Here is a 16,653-nt window from a genome sequence, read left to right as displayed (position 1 = left end):
CCCCGTTCAAAGGCACTTTAATGTTTTGTCTTGGCCATTCACCCTCTGAATGGCACACCCACACAATCCTTGTCTCTAACTGGATTTAACATGTGACACCAATAAGGGACCATAGCTTTCACCTGGATTCACCTGGTCAACCTGTCATGGAAAGAGCAGGTGTTCATAATGGTTTGTATACTCAGTGCATGTACTTGGGGCCCAGACATGATATTGTGTGCTTTTTGTCCCTCTTAGACCGTCGTACAAATGGAAGCGTCAGGTGACCCAGCGGCAACCCTCTATGTCCAAGAAGAGGAAGATGTCTCTGCTGTTTGACCACCTGGACTCCTGTGAGCTGGCCACACACCTCACCTACCTGGAGTACAAGTCATTCTGCAAGATACTGGTAGGTGGGGCTATGGGGAAGCAGAGCTGCCTGTCCAACAGATCTGGGTTCATAGTAATGGTTTACTTTCAAATCGTTAAACTTGCGCTTGATTGACCTTCCCTGGTACAGCATAACTAATGGAATACCTCGTCCACCTGTCACTCAAGGCAGGCTTAATTAAACAGGTCTGCTGTCCAAACTGCCTTTGCATTGCTCATTCAACATGGGACTTACAGTACCAGTCAAGTGTTTCGACACACCTACACATACCCTTATTATTCTACAATGTAGAACATAAAAAAAACTTGAATGAGAAGGTGTGTCTAAACTTTTGACTGGTGCTGGATGTTGACTTAAATGTGGGCGTAACTGCTTTTGTATGCCCACTTAATCCATGACATTTCTCTGGCCCCTCCCCCTCCAGTTCCAGGACTACCACAGCTTTGTGATGCATGGCTGCACGGTGGACAACCCCATCCTGGAGCGCTTCATCACCCTGTTCAACAGTGTGTCTCAGTGGATCCAGCTGATGGTGCTCAGCAAGCCCACCGCCCCCCAGAGGGCTGCTGTCATCTCCCACTTCATCAGGGTGGCGCAGGTACGTCGGCTGGGGCAGATTGGTGTTGGAATTGTCCCAGTTATTTCATTTGTTCTGAGGGATGCTCTTAACCTGCGTGCCAGTCTGTTTGGCCTATCATGTCAATCCCTCGTCACTCGTTGTCATGTTTGGCTTGACGATAACAGCAGTGGAGTTGGCAAGAGCACAAGCAGATCTGGGACCAGGCCAGTAGGCTCTACCTCGAGGTCATAAACAAATGTCACTGGTTAATATTAGACAGTAAATGTCACTGGTTAACTTTAGGCAAATAATCCCAATTGGTTATGGTTAGGTGAAAGGGGTTTGGAATGTTGTAAAAGCCTTGTGTTAGCAGTTGAGATGAGATGGGGGAGTTTTGTCACGGAGAGGAAAGGGATGGAGATGCAGATATGGACAGATATTGGATACATGCCAAACTAACCTTAAGAAGGAAAAAAAAACACGGTTCCACCTTCAGGTATTATGAACTGTGTTCGTAGACAGTTACTGCCTGTTATTCCTTACAGAAATTATACAAGTGTGTTTATCAGTAGTGCTATTCTCCCAGTACTACTACTACCAGTGGGTGTCCCTGATAACAGAAGAGAGGCTATATTTGGATTTGTTAAAGAAGAATGTTTGGAGTGTGTCTCCCCATTCCCCAATGCCACTCTCTCCTCTCCAAAACAAACTCTTCATGATTTATTCACTGACAACCCGGCAGGCTCCCAACCCCCCTCTCTCCCCACCCTTTTAACCCTCCTCTGCCAAATATGCCCGAGTTCAAATAGCCAGGCTGGGTGCTAGCTAGCTGGTTTAGCACCCCGTTTTCTAAATAACACGCTTTCCAAAATGTGTAGAATGAAGGATTTCTCTCTCTCAATTATTTTTGGATGGTGACAGGAGAAAATGACGGCCAAATATATATACCCGCCTAAAAGTTGAGTGGGTGTATTTTCCAAAGCTGTGATCCTGCTCCAATACATCCCAGGGAGGGGTCACCTCCCGCTCTCCTTCCCACTCCCTCTTTCCTATTTCACCCCTCCCTCTCTTACTCCCTCTCTGCTCATCCCTTCCAAATATAATTTGCTCTTTCCCATTCACCTTCTGATTCGCTCAGTGTTTCACCTGAAGTAGGCCCTTTTTCTCTGCAGTCTATCTCACCCTTCTTTTCTCTGCTGTCTCTCCCCCTAATGTCTCTGCACAAATCCATTGTCTTTTTTTACCCGTACGCCCCCTTTGATTTGTCATCATAATGCTTAACCGCATTTCCCATCACACATCAGATATTGTATATGTCAGTCATTATGTAGTTACTTACAATGCCTTCACACACATACAGCAGTAATATAGTACATTACTCATCCCACACAGTGGAAAGCTTCGGGCATATCGACAGGACACCCTGATTATTTCCTGTGTTATCGATACCTGTCACTGTTAGTCAGTGGGCTTTATACAGCAGTTTAGTAGAGCCTCCATCGTGCCACTCTGCCATAACGCTTTGCCCATTGATCGGAGTGACCGGGCAGGTATTTGAGCTTAACCAAATGATGCCCGCTGGCAGTCGTCCTTAAACAGAAGTATGTCTGCAACTGTGACACAATGATTAGAATGTGTGCTGTGCTGCCTAATGTTTGAATGGTATTATTAGACGAGACTCTGCAATATTCTAGTTTAGCGCAAACAGTGCAGCTTATTGCTTGAAGTTTGTGTGTGTGTGTGGGTTAGCTGGTGTGTGTATATGTGCGTGTGTATGTGTGACCTTCCCTGGATTTTAGTTATCGTCTGCCTTTGTGTGCCTCCAATTTCATCCAATCCTCTCAGTTTCCCTCAAAGAGAAAATAGTCTCTCCCTAAATCACTGTTTTATAACTTGCTTGCTCCTCTTCCTCTGGCTCCTTGTCAATCGTTCCGTCTCCCTCTTCTCCTCTGTCTCTCTTGAATCCTTGTTGGCACCGGCTCTTACACCCACACGTTGGCTTCTCTTCTTCCTCCATTTCTCTCACCCCTCACTCGCTCTCAATGTTTCTCTCACCCAGTGCCTCATGTCCCTCTCTGTGAATCTTTGATATTTTTTTCTCTCTCGCTGTCTCTCTCTCTCTCGCTGTCTCTCTCGCTGTCTCTCTCGCTGTCTCTCTCGCTGTCTCTCTCTCTCTCTCTCTCGCTGTCTCTCTCTCTCTCTCTCTCGCTGTCTCTCTCGCTGTCTCTCTCGCTGTCTCTCTCGCTGTCTCTCTCGCTGTCTCTCTCGCTGTCTCTCTCGCTGTCTCTCTCTCTCTCTCTCTCTCTCTCTCGCTGTCTCTCTCTCTCTCGCTGTCTCTCTCTCTCTCTCTCTCGCTGTCTCTCTCGCTGTCTCTCTCGCTGTCTCTCTCGCTGTCTCTCTCGCTGTCTCTCTCGCTGTCTCTCTCGCTGTCTCTCTCGCTGTCTCTCTCGCTGTCTCGCTGTCTCTCTCTCTCTCTCTCTCTCTCTCTGTCTCTCTCTCTCTCTCTCGCTGTCTCTCTCTCTCTCTCTCTCGCTGTCTCTCTCGCTGTCTCTCTCTCTCTCTCTCTCGCTGTCTCTCTCGCTGTCTCTCTCGCTGTCTCTCTCGCTGTCTCTCTCGCTGTCTCTCTCGCTGTCTCTCTCGCTGTCTCTCTCTCTCTCTCTCTCTCTCTCTCGCTGTCTCTCTCTCTCTCTCTCTCTCGCTGTCTCTCTCTCTCTCTCTCTCTCGCTGTCTCTCTCTCTCTCTCTCTCGCTGTCTCTCTCGCTGTCTCTCTCGCTGTCTCTCTCGCTGTCTCTCTCGCTGTCTCTCTCGCTGTCTCTCTCGCTGTCTCTCTCGCTGTCTCGCTCTCTCTCAGCCCTAGGTTAGTTAATCACTTGGAGTTCAGGTAGGTTTTTGAGCTTAGCAAACAAAGGAAAGTAGGAGGGGTGCTTCAACAGCAAAGACCAGGATTGTATTTTCTCCTTATCCCCCTCTGCATCTTCTTCTTCTCTCTCCGATAGAAACTGCTCCAGCTTCAGAACTTCAACACTCTGATGGCGGTGGTGGGGGGGCTCAGTAACAGCTCTATATCTCGCCTCAAAGACACCCAGTCACACATCAGCAACGAGACCAACAAGGTGAAATGACTATGCTCATCTCATACCTTATGTACACGCTATGTTGTCACTCTTCGAATAGCCTGGTGTCACCACCACAATTACTGACATTAGCTCACATCCTAAAACAGAAAGGATTAGTTTAGATAACAGCCGGGAGAGATCAGGGCTATTTGTCAGTTACATGGAAGGGATTGGAAGGGTTATTTCGACTGCCGCACAATGTTAATCCACACATGTTTCCCTCCCCCTCTTAACCAATCCTTCCTCTCCTCTTTCAATCATCCCCCCCGGTCCCCTCCAGGTGTTCAACAGCCTGATCGAGTTAGTGACGTCTTGTGGTAACTACAGCCAGTACCGCCGCCGCTTCTCCGAGTGCACAGGCTTCCGCTTCCCCATCCTGGGCGTGCACCTCAAGGACCTGATTGCCGTGCATGTGGCACTGTCCGACTGGGCTGACCCGGGCAAGAGCAGGGTCAACCTGGCTAAGTGTCAACAGCTGTATGCCATCCTCCAGGAGCTGGCGCTGATCCAGACCACACCACCCACCATTGATTCCAACACTGACCTGCTCAATCTACTCACAGTTAGTGAAACATACAGTACCAGTCAAAAGCTTTCTTTTTTTATTTTCTACATTGTAGAATAATACTGAATTCATCAAAACTATGAAAGAACACATATGGACTCATGTAATAAAACAAAACAAGTGTTAAATAAATCAAAATATATTTTTGTATATTAGGTTCTTCAAAGTAGCCCCCCTTTGCCTTGATGACAACGTTGCACACTCTTGGCATTCTCTCAACCAGCTTGGAATGCTGTAATGCTTTTCCAACAGTCTTGTTGGCTGCTTTTCCTTCACTCTGCAGTCCGACTCATCCCAAACATCCCAAATTGGGCTGAGGTCAGGTGATTGTAGAGCCCAGGTCATCTGATGCAGCACTCCATCTCTCTCATTCTTGGTCAAATAGCCCTTACACACTGGAGGTGTGTTGGGTCATTGTTCTGTTGAAAAACAAATGATAGTCCCACTAAGCGCAAACCAGGTGGGATGGTGTATCGCTGCATAATTATGTTGTAGCCATGCTGGTTAAGTGTGCCTTGAATTCTAAATAAATCACTGACCGCGTCACCAGCAAAGCACCCCCACACCATCACACCTCCTCCTCCATGCTTCAGGGTTGGAACTACACATGCAGAGATCATCCATTCTTGTACTTGGCGTCTCACAAAGACACAGCGGTTGGAACCAAAAATCTCACATTTGGAGTCTTCAGACCAAAGGACAGATTGCCACTGGTCTAATGACCATTACTCGTGTTTCTTGGCCCAAGCATGTCTCTTCTTATTATTGGTGTCCTTTAGTAGTGGTTTCTTTGCAGCAATTTGACCATGAAGGCCTGATTCCCGCAGTGTCCTCTGAACAGTTGATATGTCTGTTACTTGAACTCTCTGAAGCAATTATTTGGGCTGTAATTTCTGAGGCTGGCAACTCTAACGAACTTATCCTCAGCAGCAGAGGTACCTCTGGGTCTTCCTTTCCTGAGAGCCAGTTTCAAATCAAATCAATTGTTTTTGTCACATACACATGTTTAACAGATGTTAGTGCGAGTGTAGCGAAATGCTTGTGCTTCTAGTTCCGACAATGCAGTAATAACCAATGAGTAATCTAACCTACACATTCCACAACTACTACCTTATACACACAAGTGTAAAGGGATAAAAAATCTGTACATAAAGATATATGAATGAGTGATGGTACAGAACGGCATAGGCAAGATGCAGTAGATGGTATCGAGTATAGTATATACATATGAGATGAGTAATGTAAACAAAGTGGCATAGTTTAAAGTGGCTAGTGATACATGTATTACATAAAGATGCAGTAGATTATATAGAGTACAGTATATACATATACATATGAGATGGGTAATGTAGGGTATGTAAACATTATATTAACATTATAACATTAACATTATATTAATTATATCATCATAGTGCTTGATGGTTTTTGCGACTGCGCTTGAAGAAACGTTCCAAGTTCTTGATGTTCCTGATAGACTGACCTTCCTGTCTAAAAGTAAGGATGGACTTTCATTTCTATTTGCTTCTTTAAGCTGTTCTTGCCATTTATATGGACTTGGTATTTTACCAAATAGCGCTCTCTTCTGTATACCACCCCTACCTTGTCCCAACACAACTGATTGTCTCAAATACGTTAAGAAGGAAACAAATTCCACAGCTACTTTTAACAAGGCACACCTGTTAATTGAAATGCATTCCAGTTGACTACCTCATGAAGTTGGTTGAGAATGCCAAGAGTGTGCAAAGCTGTCATCAAGGCAAAGGGTGGCTCCTTTGAAGAAAAAATATATTTTGATTTCACACTTCTTTTTGGTTACATGATTAATATGACAACATGCAACAATTTAAAAGATTTTACAGAGTTACACTTCATATAAGGGAATCAGTCTATTGAAATGCATGAATTAAGATCTCACATGACTGGGAATACAGATATGCATCTGTTGGTCACAGATGCCTTTAAAAAAAAAGTAGGGGCGTGGATATGAAAACCATTCAGTGTCTGGTGTGACCACCATTTGCCTCATGCAGCAATAAAAAAATCTCCTTCGCAAAGAGTTGATCAAGATATTGATTGTGGCCTGTGGAATGTTGTCCCACTAGTCTTCATTGGCTGTGCGAAGTTGCTGGATATTGGCGGGAACTGGAACACGCTGTCGTACACGTTGCTCCAGAGCATCCCAAACATGCTCAATGGGTGACATGTCTGAGTATGCAGGCCATGGAAAAACTGGGACATTGTCAGCTTTCATGAACTGTGTACATGAGGTGATGGCGGCGGATGAATGGTATAATGGCCCTCAGGATCTTGTCACGGTATCTCTGTGCATTCAAATTGCCATCGATAAAATGCAATTGTGTTTGTTGTCCGTAGCTTATGCCTGCCCATAATAACCGCACCGCCACCATGTGGGCACTCTGTTCACAACGTTGACATCAGCAAACCGCTCACCCACACAAAGCCATACGCGCTGTCTGCCATCTGCCCGGTACAGTTGAAACTGGGATTCATCTGTGAAGAGCACCCTTCTCCAACATGCCAGTGGCCCTCGAAGTTGAGCATTTTCCCTATGAAGTCAGTTACGATGCCGATCTGCAGTCAGGTCAAGACCCTGGTGAGGACGACGAGCACGCGGATGAGCTTCCCTGAGACAGTTTCTGACAGTTTGTGCAAAAATTATTCGGTTGTGCAAACCCACAGTTTCATCAGCTGCCCGGGTGACGGGTCTCAGACGATCCCGCAGGTGAAGCCGGATGTGGAGGTCCTGGACTGACGCGGTTACACGGGGTCTGTGGTTGTGAGGCCGGTTGGACATACTGCCAAATTTGCTAAAATGACGTTATGCTTATGGTAGAGAAATTCAACATTCAAGAACTCTGGTGGACATTTCTGAAGTCAGCATGCCAATTGCACGCTCCCTCACAATTTGAGACATATGTGGCATTGTGTTGTGCAACACAACACAATATATATATATATATAATCAAAACAAAATCTAATTTTATTGGTCACAAACACGTGATTAGCAGATGTTATTGCGGGTGTAGCAAAATGCTTGTGCTTCTAGCTCCGACAGTGCAGTAATGTCTAACAAGTAATATCCAACAAATTACACAACATATACCCAGTGTTGGACTAGTAACCAAAAGGTTGCTAGATCGAATCCCCAGAGCTGACAAGGTAAAAATCTGTCGTTCTGCCCCTGAACAAGGCAGTTAACCCACTGTTCCTAGGCCGTCATTATAAATAAGAATTTGTTCTTAACTGACTTGCCTAGTTAAATAATTAAAGGTTAAATAAAAATAAATATCCATATGAGATGAGCAATGCCAGATATGTAAACATTATTAAAATTACTAGTGTTCCATTCCTTAAAGTGGCCAGTGATTCCTAGTCTCTGCTTATATGGAAGCAGCCTCTAATGTGCTAGTGATGGCTGTTTAACAAGGTGATGGCCTGTTTTTTTAGTCTCGGTCCCAGCTTTGATGCACCTGTACTGACCTCGCCTTCTGGATGATAGCGGGGTGAACAGTCCTTGATGAACTTTTTTGCCTTCTTGTGACATCGGGTGCTGTAGGTGTCCTGGAGGGCGGGTAGTTTACTCCCGGTAATGCGTTGGGCAGACCGCACCACCCTCTGAAGAGCCTTGCTCTTGCGGGCGGTGCAGTTGCCGTACCAGGCAGTGATACAGCCCGACAGGATGCTTTCAATTGTGCATCTGTAAAAATGTGTGAGGGTTTTAGGTGTCAAGCCACATTTCTTTAGTCTCTTGAGGTTGAAGAGGCTCTGTTGCACCTTCTTCACCACACTGTCTGTGTAGGTGGTCCATTTCAGTTTGTCAGTGATGTGTTCGCCAAGGAACTTGAAGCTTTCCACCTCCTCCACTGCGGTCTTGTCGATATGGATAGGGGGTTGCTCCCTCTGTTGTTTCCTGAAGTCCACAATCTTCTCCTTTTTGTTTTGTTGATGTTGAGTGAGAGGTTGTTTTCCAGGCACCACACTCCCAGAGCCCTCACCCTCCTCCCTGTAGGCCGTCTCGTCATCGTTGGCAATCAAGCCTACTACTGTTGTGTTGTCTGCGAACTTGATGATTGAGTTGGAGGCGTGCTTGGCCAGGCAGTCATGGGTGAACAGGGAGTACAGGAGGGGGCTGAGCACGCACCCTCGTGGAGAGGAGGATTGTCACTCAAATTTAAGGAATAAGTTGAAAGTGTGACGGATTTTTTGTTGTTGTCATTGAAAGAATCTAGTAGGAGTCCAAGGATGGAGAGGGAGCTTGATGACTTAATATTCCCAATGACCTAATGCAAATTCTAATAGGTTCCAGGGGGAATCAAGAATGACTGACTACCTCCAAAAGCAATCAGATTTCTGCTAGTCTTATTGATAGCCAGGACTGTTCCCCTCTACCGTGAAATGACGAAGCTTCTTTGAAAAGGCATACACTGTTAGAATGTGATATTGCCATATAATTTCCTTTCCATTGAATGCCCTATCATTATGAGTCATGCGCAGTGCTTAATTTGTAAATCGGGAGGTGCCGGAACAAAAAGTGAGCGGGAGAGGGTTGTGGGGAGCTCCGAGGTACCAGAACTAATGAGGGAGAAAAAAAAAATCCCTTTTATTTTAAAGCATTGCATGTATATCATTGCATTTGCGTAGTGGCATAGAGCAGCAGAGTAGAGGCGCTTACAGACGTTACACACTTTGGGAACATTTGTAGTAGCCTGAGGTGCTGGCCTTTTTCTAAACATATTTCATGCAATTCTACATCATTTTACATGACACTTTTTTAACACCGTACAAATTATCGGAATGACGGGCCTCTTTGACACTGACTGCCTCCCGAGTGGCTCAGTGGTCTAAGACACTGCATTGCAGTTGCTAGCTTTGCCACTAGAGATCTTGGTTCGAGTCCAGGCTCTGTCAAAGCTGGCCGCGGCCCGGAGACCCATGGGGCGGCGCACAATTGGCCCAGCGTCGCCCGGGTCAAGGGAGGGTTTGACCGGCAGCGATGTCCTTGTCCCATCGCACTCTAGCAACCCCTGTGGTGGGCCTGGGCTCATATAAGGCTGACACGGACGCCAGGTGTACGGTGTTTCCTCCGACACATTGGTGCGGCTGGCCTCCAGGTTAAGCGGGCATTGTGTCAAGAAGCAGTGCGGCTTGGTTGGGTCGTGTTACACGGAGGACGCACACACCTCACACATACACACACTCCCGAGTCCACGGGAGTTGCAGCGATGAGACAAGACTGTAACTACCAATTGGATACCACAAAATTGGGGAGAAAAGGTATAAAATACATAAAAAATATATACATACATACATACATACATACATATACATACATACATACATACATACATACATACATACATACATACATACACACACACACACACACACACACACACACACACACACACACAGTGGGGCAAAAAAGTATTTAGTCAGCCACCAATTGTGCAAGTTCTCCCACTTAAAAAGATGAGAGGCCTGTAATTTTCATCATAGGTACGCTTCAACTATGACGGACAAAATGAGACAAAAAATCCAGAAAATCACATTGTAGGACTTTTAATGAATTTATTTGCAAATTATGGTGGAAAATAAGTATTTGGTCACCTACAAACAAGCAAGATTTCTGGCTCTCACAGACCTGTAACTTCCTCTTTAAGAGGCTCCTCTGTCCTCCACTCGTTACCTGTATTAATGGCACCTATTTGAACTTGTTATCAGTATAAAAGACACCTGTCCACAACCTCAAACAGTCACATTCCAAACTCCACTATGGTCAAGACCAAAGAGCTGTCAAAGGACACCAGAAACAAAATTGTAGACCTGCACCAGGCTGGGAAGACTGAATCTGCAATAGGTAAGCAGCTTGGTTTGAAGAAATCAACTGTGGGAGGAATTATTAGGAAATGGAAGACATACAAGACCACTGATAATCTCCCTCGATCTGGGGCTCCACGCAAGATCTCACCCCGTGGGATCAAAATGATCACAAGAACGGTGAGCAAAAATCCCAGAACCACACGGGGGGACATAGTGAATGACCTGCAGAGAGCTGGGACCAAAGTAACAAAGCCTACCATCAGTAACACACTACGCCGCCAGGGACTCAAATCCTGCAGTGCCAGACGTGTCCCCCTGCTTAAGCCAGTACATGTCCAGGCCCGTCTGAAGTTCGCTAGAGAGCATTTGGATGATCTAGAAGAAGATTGAGAGAATGTCATATGGTCAGATCCAAAGAACACCATACCTACTGTGAAGCATGGGGGTGGAAACATCATGCTTTAGGGCTGTTTTTCTGCAAAGGGACCAGGACGACTGATCCGTGTAAAGGAAAGAATGAATGGGGCCATGTATCGTCAGATTTTGAGTGAAAACCTCCTTCCATCAGCAAGGGCATTGAAGAGGAAACGTGGCTTGGTCTTTCAGCATGACAATGATCCCAAACACACCGCCCGGGCAACGAAGGAGTGGCTTCGTAAGAAGCATTTCAAGGTCCTGGAGTGGCCTAGCCAGTCTCCAGATCGCAACCCCATAGAAAATCTTTGGAGGGAGTTGAAAGTCCGTGTTGCCCAGCAACAGCCCCAAAACATCACTGCTCTAGAGGAGATCTGCATGGAGGAATGGGCCAAAATACCAGCAACAGTGTGTGAAAACCTTGTGAAGACTTACAGAAAACAAACCTCTGTCATTGCCAACAAAGGGTATATAACAAAGTATTGACCAAATACTTATTTTTCACCATAATTTGCAAATAAATTCATTAAGAATCCTACAATGTGATTTTCTGGATTTTTTTTCTCATTTTGTCTGTCATAGTTGAAGTGTACCTATGATGACAATTACAGGCCTCATCTTTTTAAGTGGGAGAACTTGCACAATTGGTGGCTGACTAAATACTTTTTTTGCCCCTGTGTGTGTGTATACACGTGTGTGTGTGTATATGTACAGTGCCTTGCGAAAGTATTCGGCCCCCTTGAACTTTGCGACGTTTTGCCACATATCAGGCTTCAAACATAAAGATATAAAACTGTATTTTTTTGTGAAGAATCAACAACAAGTGGGACACAATCATGAAGTGGAATGACATTTATTGGTTATTTCAAACTTTTTTAACAAATCAAAAACTGAAAAATTGGGCATGCATAATTATTCCGCACCTTTACTTTCAGTCCAGCAAACTCTCTCCAGAAGTTCAGTGAGGATCTCTAAATGATCCAATGTTGACCTAAATGACTAATGATGATAAATACAATCCACCTGTGTGTAATCAAGTCTCCGTATAAATGCACCTGCACTGTGATAGTCTCAGAGGTCCGTTAAAAGTGCAGAGAGCATCATGAAGAACAAGGAACACACCAGGCAGGTCCGAGATACTGTTGTGAAGACGTTTAAAGCCGGATTTGGATACAAAAAGATTTCCCAAGCTTTAAACATCCCAAGGAGCACTGTGCAAGCGATAATATTGAAATGGAAGGAGTATCAGACCACTGCAAATCTACCAAGACCTGGCCGTCCCTCTAAACTTTCAGCTCATACAAGGAGAAGACTGATCAGAGATGCAGCCAAGAGGCCCATGATCACTCTGGATGAACTGCAAAGGTGGGAGACTCTGTCCATAGGACAACAATCAGTTGTATATTGCACAAATCTGGCCTTTATGGAAGAGTGGCAAGAAGAAAGCCATTTCTTAAAGATATCCATAAAAAGTGTTGTTTAAAGTTTGCCACAAGCCACCTGGGAGACACACCAAACATGTGGAAGAAGGTGCTCTGGTCAGATGAAACCAAAATTGAACTTTTTGGCAACAATGCAAAACGTTATGTTTGGCGTAAAAGCAACACAGCTCATCACCCTGAACACACCATCCCCACTGTCAAACATGGTGGTGGCAGCATCATGGTTTGGGCCTGCTTTTCTTCAGCAGGGACAGGGAAGATGGTTAAAATTGATGGGAAGATGGATGGAGCCAAATACAGGACCATTCTGGAAGAAAACCTGATGGAGTCTGCAAAAGACCTGAGACTGGGACGGAGATTTGTCTTCCAACAAGACAATGATCCAAAACATAAAGCAAAATCTACAATGGAATGGTTCAAAAATAAACATATCCAGGTGTTAGAATGGCCAAGTCAAAGTCCAGACCTGAATCCAATCGAGAATCTGTGAAAAGAACTGAAAACTGCTGTTCACAAATGCTCTCCATCCAACCTCACTGAGCTCGAGCTGTTTTGCAAGGAGGAATGGGCAAAAATTTCAGTCTCTCGATGTGCAAAACTGATAGAGACATACCCCAAGCGACTTACAGCTGTAATCGCAGCAAAAGGTGGCGCTACAAAGTATTAACTTACGGGGCTGAATAATTTTGCACGCACAAGTTTTCAGTTTTTGATTTGTTAAAAAAGTTTGAAATATCCAATAAATGTCGTTCCACTTCATGATTGTGTCCCACTTGTTGTTGATTCTTCACAAAAAAATACAGTTTTATATCTTTATGTTTGAAGCCTGAAATGTGGCAAAAGGTCGCAAAGTTCAAAGGGGCCGAATACTTTTGCAAGGCACTGTGTGTGTGTGTGTGTGTGTGTATGTATGTATGTATGTATATATATATATATATATATATATCTCTCAAAATAAAAAAAACATTGAATCTGAGATCAATATTAATTACCTTAAATCCATCAATAGCCTAGGCCTAGTTGTGTGGAGACGCACATTGTAGGCTACAATGTGAGGAGAAAATGAGTCTGCTTTCCAGTTTCACTGACTCGCCCAATGATGCTCAGCTTACTCACAGGTGATGGCTGATGTGTTTGTGCCAAAAGCCTATATTTCTCTCTTGTTTTACAAAGTAAAACAATTACGTCATCATTACTTTGTAAAATCACTTTGTAAAATGTGTTCTGGTACCTCGGAGCTCCCCACCCCCCTCTCCCGCTCACTTTTTGTTCTGGCAACTCCCGATTTTACAAATCAAGCACTGACTCATAGTGATAGGGAAATATTTGGAAGTTGATCAAATATTTTGGTAGCCTACAGCAGACAGACTGGTCTTCTCTTTTCAGCAGGAGCCGTTTGCTTTCCAACCTGTGTTTTTCCTTGCGATTTTGTACTTGAAATATTGAGAAAGGCCTGCTTTGTTTGCATTCTGTTCATTGACAGATTTGCCTCGCGTTCCTGACTGTAGGCTATGCCTTGTTATTGGGCTACACCCAATCCACAGCTAAATTATAGGCAGTCTGATGGTGTAGTAGGCTATTCAGAGTTATTTTGTTTATTTCTGACAGACGGCAGTTATTTTAGAACTTCGACAAATTTGTTTTTCGATATATCACGGGTGCTGCAGCTCCTCCAGAACCCTTTCTGCGTCTATGATTCTATAAGGAAATGCATTATGAAGTGCAACGCTGGAGAGATGAGAGTTGCAGGCTCATGTCTATCAGAGCAGAGAGAGAGAGAGAGAGGGAGAGAATACTGTAGAAAGGGAATCTCATTATAGAGGTGAGCTTCTCACACAGCCACGTGTTGGTCTCAAACAGGTTGTAATGTTGCTCAAACCATAAGCCCAGGCCGGTCCAACCCGAATATTATTATTATTCATATTATTATCATCGCTTTTATTTGAATTTTAACAAAATTTGAACATTATTGTTCATGCCATGAGAGGTACCGGATCTGGCAAAATAGGTTCCGGAATGAAATAGTCCAAAACGGAGATGTACAGGATCCTGTTCCGAATTATGAACTGGTCATGTGTCTGTTTTTAGCTATGACCCGATGGTGTACTGCTCTCGTTCTGGTTTGCGGAGTGAAAAGCTATTCTCTTTTTCTGGTTTGCACCTAATCTCTCTCACTCTCGACCTCTTCCCCTCTTCTTTCTCTCGCTCGCTCTGAGAAACAGGAAATAACTTGACAGTCTTGACAATCATCTGATTCACGGACTTTCATACAGTTTATTCAACTTCAGGTTCGTTAGGAGATTGAGTTAAGCCAATGCGCTTGAAACCATGGCAATACGGTTCACCTTGGAGTAGCCTTCAAGTCTGCCAGTCCAATATTTTTCACCTACTTTATTATTCATTGATGACCTGTCCAAGGAAGGTGATTCCATGGTCCTTGATATGAGAGAATCGCTATATAATTACTAACCCCACATCCTATGGGGTTAGTACACTGTTGGTTATTCTACCTCGTTCTACGCATTTCAACTGAAAAGGAAGTAGCTCTGAGGTAAATGGGTAGTTTTAAAGTTTGGCTACTGCAAAATAATAGTATACCTCTTAAAACAACAAGACCTTTTATTTAATGTAATTTTGATCTCCTCTCCTCTGTTGTCATGGTATCCACATGCTATATTAATACAGTTACCATGTTGCAGGTGTCTCTGGACCAGTACCACACCGAGGAGGAGATCTACCAGCTGTCTCTACAGAGAGAGCCACGCAGTGCTAAACCAGCAGTGAGCGCCAGGGGCCAATAGGAAACAAATGTGTCCTTATGGCCAATAAGAAGCCATTTAAAAAAAAAAGTATTCTATCTTGTAGATAGTTCATGTGTTTCTACAATTTAAATATGGAAGTCGATGTATTCTAATAGCTTATAGGAAACCAATGTGTTAATTTTCTCATGACATTTGAACACCCTTGCTCTCTCATGTTCAACTTTCCCTTTTACTGATTCTAGGAAGTCTCTGGAGAATTGATGCTCTTGTCTTCTCATTGGTCTGGCAGAACTCTGGCCCCGCCCCCGCCCCCAAGCCCTCTATGATTGACGAGTGGGCAGCGTCGGTGAAGCCCAAAGCAGACCCTGCGGTCATCAACAAACACATAGAGAAGATGGTGGATGTACGTTATGCTAGCTAAGGCTCTCTGTTTAGTTGAACCAACAAATTACAAGTTGTTGAAGGAACGTTATTGGCTTGGTACATAGTAGTTATCCTCTCCACTACCCTCTTATTAATAACAACAAGTCACAGGAATGACAACCATAGTACTCTTTGTTTTGAATGTCAGATATGTTGAAGTGATGTGTGTTTCCACGGTTACAGTCTGTCTTCAAGAACTTTGACACGGACGGAGATGGTCACATCTCCAGGGAGGAGTTTGAGATCATCAGGGACAACTTCCCCTACCTCAGCAAGTTTGGAGAACTGGACAAGAACCAGTGAGAGACAAAATCATCTTGGCAACTGTTACCATAGGCTACGTAGCAACAGTCCCGTATAACTGATATTGTAACCATACTATGCGTAATAGTGTCACACAGATTAGGGAAGGAGACATGTTAATTTTCTCTTTCTCTCTCTCTCTCTCTCTCTCTCTCTCTGTGTCTCTGTCTCTCTGTGTGTCTCACTTGGTCTCTCTCTCTGTGTGTCGCTGTGTCTGTGTGTCGATGTGTGTCTTTGTCTCGGTCTCTGTCTTGCTGTGTGTCTCCCTCTTTGTGTCTGTCTCTCTGTGTCCCTGTCTGTCTGTCTCTGTCTGTCTCTCTGTCTGTCTCTCACTCTCTCTTTCTCATCCTCATTCTCTCACTCTCACTCACCAGAGATGGGAAGATCAGCAGAGAGGAGATGATTGACTATTTCATGAAGGCCAGCTCTCTGCTCAACTGTAAGATGGGCTTCATCCACACCTTCACAGAGACCACCTACGTCAAGCCCACCTTTTGTGAACACTGCACTGGCTTTGTGAGTGCACTGTCAGTTTGACCATCTATAAATCCATCCTCACTCCTATGTACAACACAGATCCCTGCCTGTTAAATGGATTGATGAATTGATTGACAAAGGGATGCTTTTAATGCTGATATAGTCCCTTAGTCAAAATGGCTCTTTGAGCTTTGAATACTCACTGCTATAGACTATTAGGTCCATATTCCCATACTATTCCCTGCTGTCTTTAAAAGTCCTTTTTAAATGTATGGATTGGTGAAGGACAGAATGGCGTGGATGGCTATGGTCATGTCTGGCCACCATGACTATGCCACAATATTGTGGGAGTTCTAGACAAATACCTAATTACAACATTTG

At 44.4% G+C, this 16,653-nt stretch overlaps 1 protein-coding gene across 11 annotated transcripts in view; it reads left to right on the top strand.

The window, feature by feature from the left end:
- Positions 1–16,653, top strand: part of LOC112260063 (RAS guanyl-releasing protein 2) — an 82,210-nt gene that overhangs the window by 46,605 nt on the left and 18,952 nt on the right. For all 11 annotated transcript variants that reach the window (XR_002954980.2, XR_002954978.2, XR_002954979.2 and 8 more), the window contains 8 exons: positions 238–388; positions 795–968; positions 3,926–4,042; positions 4,326–4,607; positions 15,007–15,087; positions 15,359–15,472; positions 15,676–15,791; positions 16,170–16,311. Coding sequence is in view for 8 of the 11 variants with exons in the window: in XM_024434868.2 (XP_024290636.1) it covers positions 238–388; positions 795–968; positions 3,926–4,042; positions 4,326–4,607; positions 15,007–15,087; positions 15,359–15,472; positions 15,676–15,791; positions 16,170–16,311 (1,177 nt within the window). In the remaining 3 variants the exon portion in view is untranslated. The remainder of the gene's footprint in view (positions 1–237; positions 389–794; positions 969–3,925; positions 4,043–4,325; positions 4,608–15,006; positions 15,088–15,358; positions 15,473–15,675; positions 15,792–16,169; positions 16,312–16,653) is intronic.

The sequence above is a fragment of the Oncorhynchus tshawytscha genome, linkage group LG10, assembly GCF_018296145.1.
Source record: "Oncorhynchus tshawytscha isolate Ot180627B linkage group LG10, Otsh_v2.0, whole genome shotgun sequence".
Classification (NCBI taxonomy): Eukaryota; Metazoa; Chordata; class Actinopteri; order Salmoniformes; family Salmonidae; genus Oncorhynchus; species Oncorhynchus tshawytscha.
The sequence above is the reverse complement of the archived record's forward strand: the minus strand, read 5'-3'. Positions and strand labels throughout refer to the sequence as shown.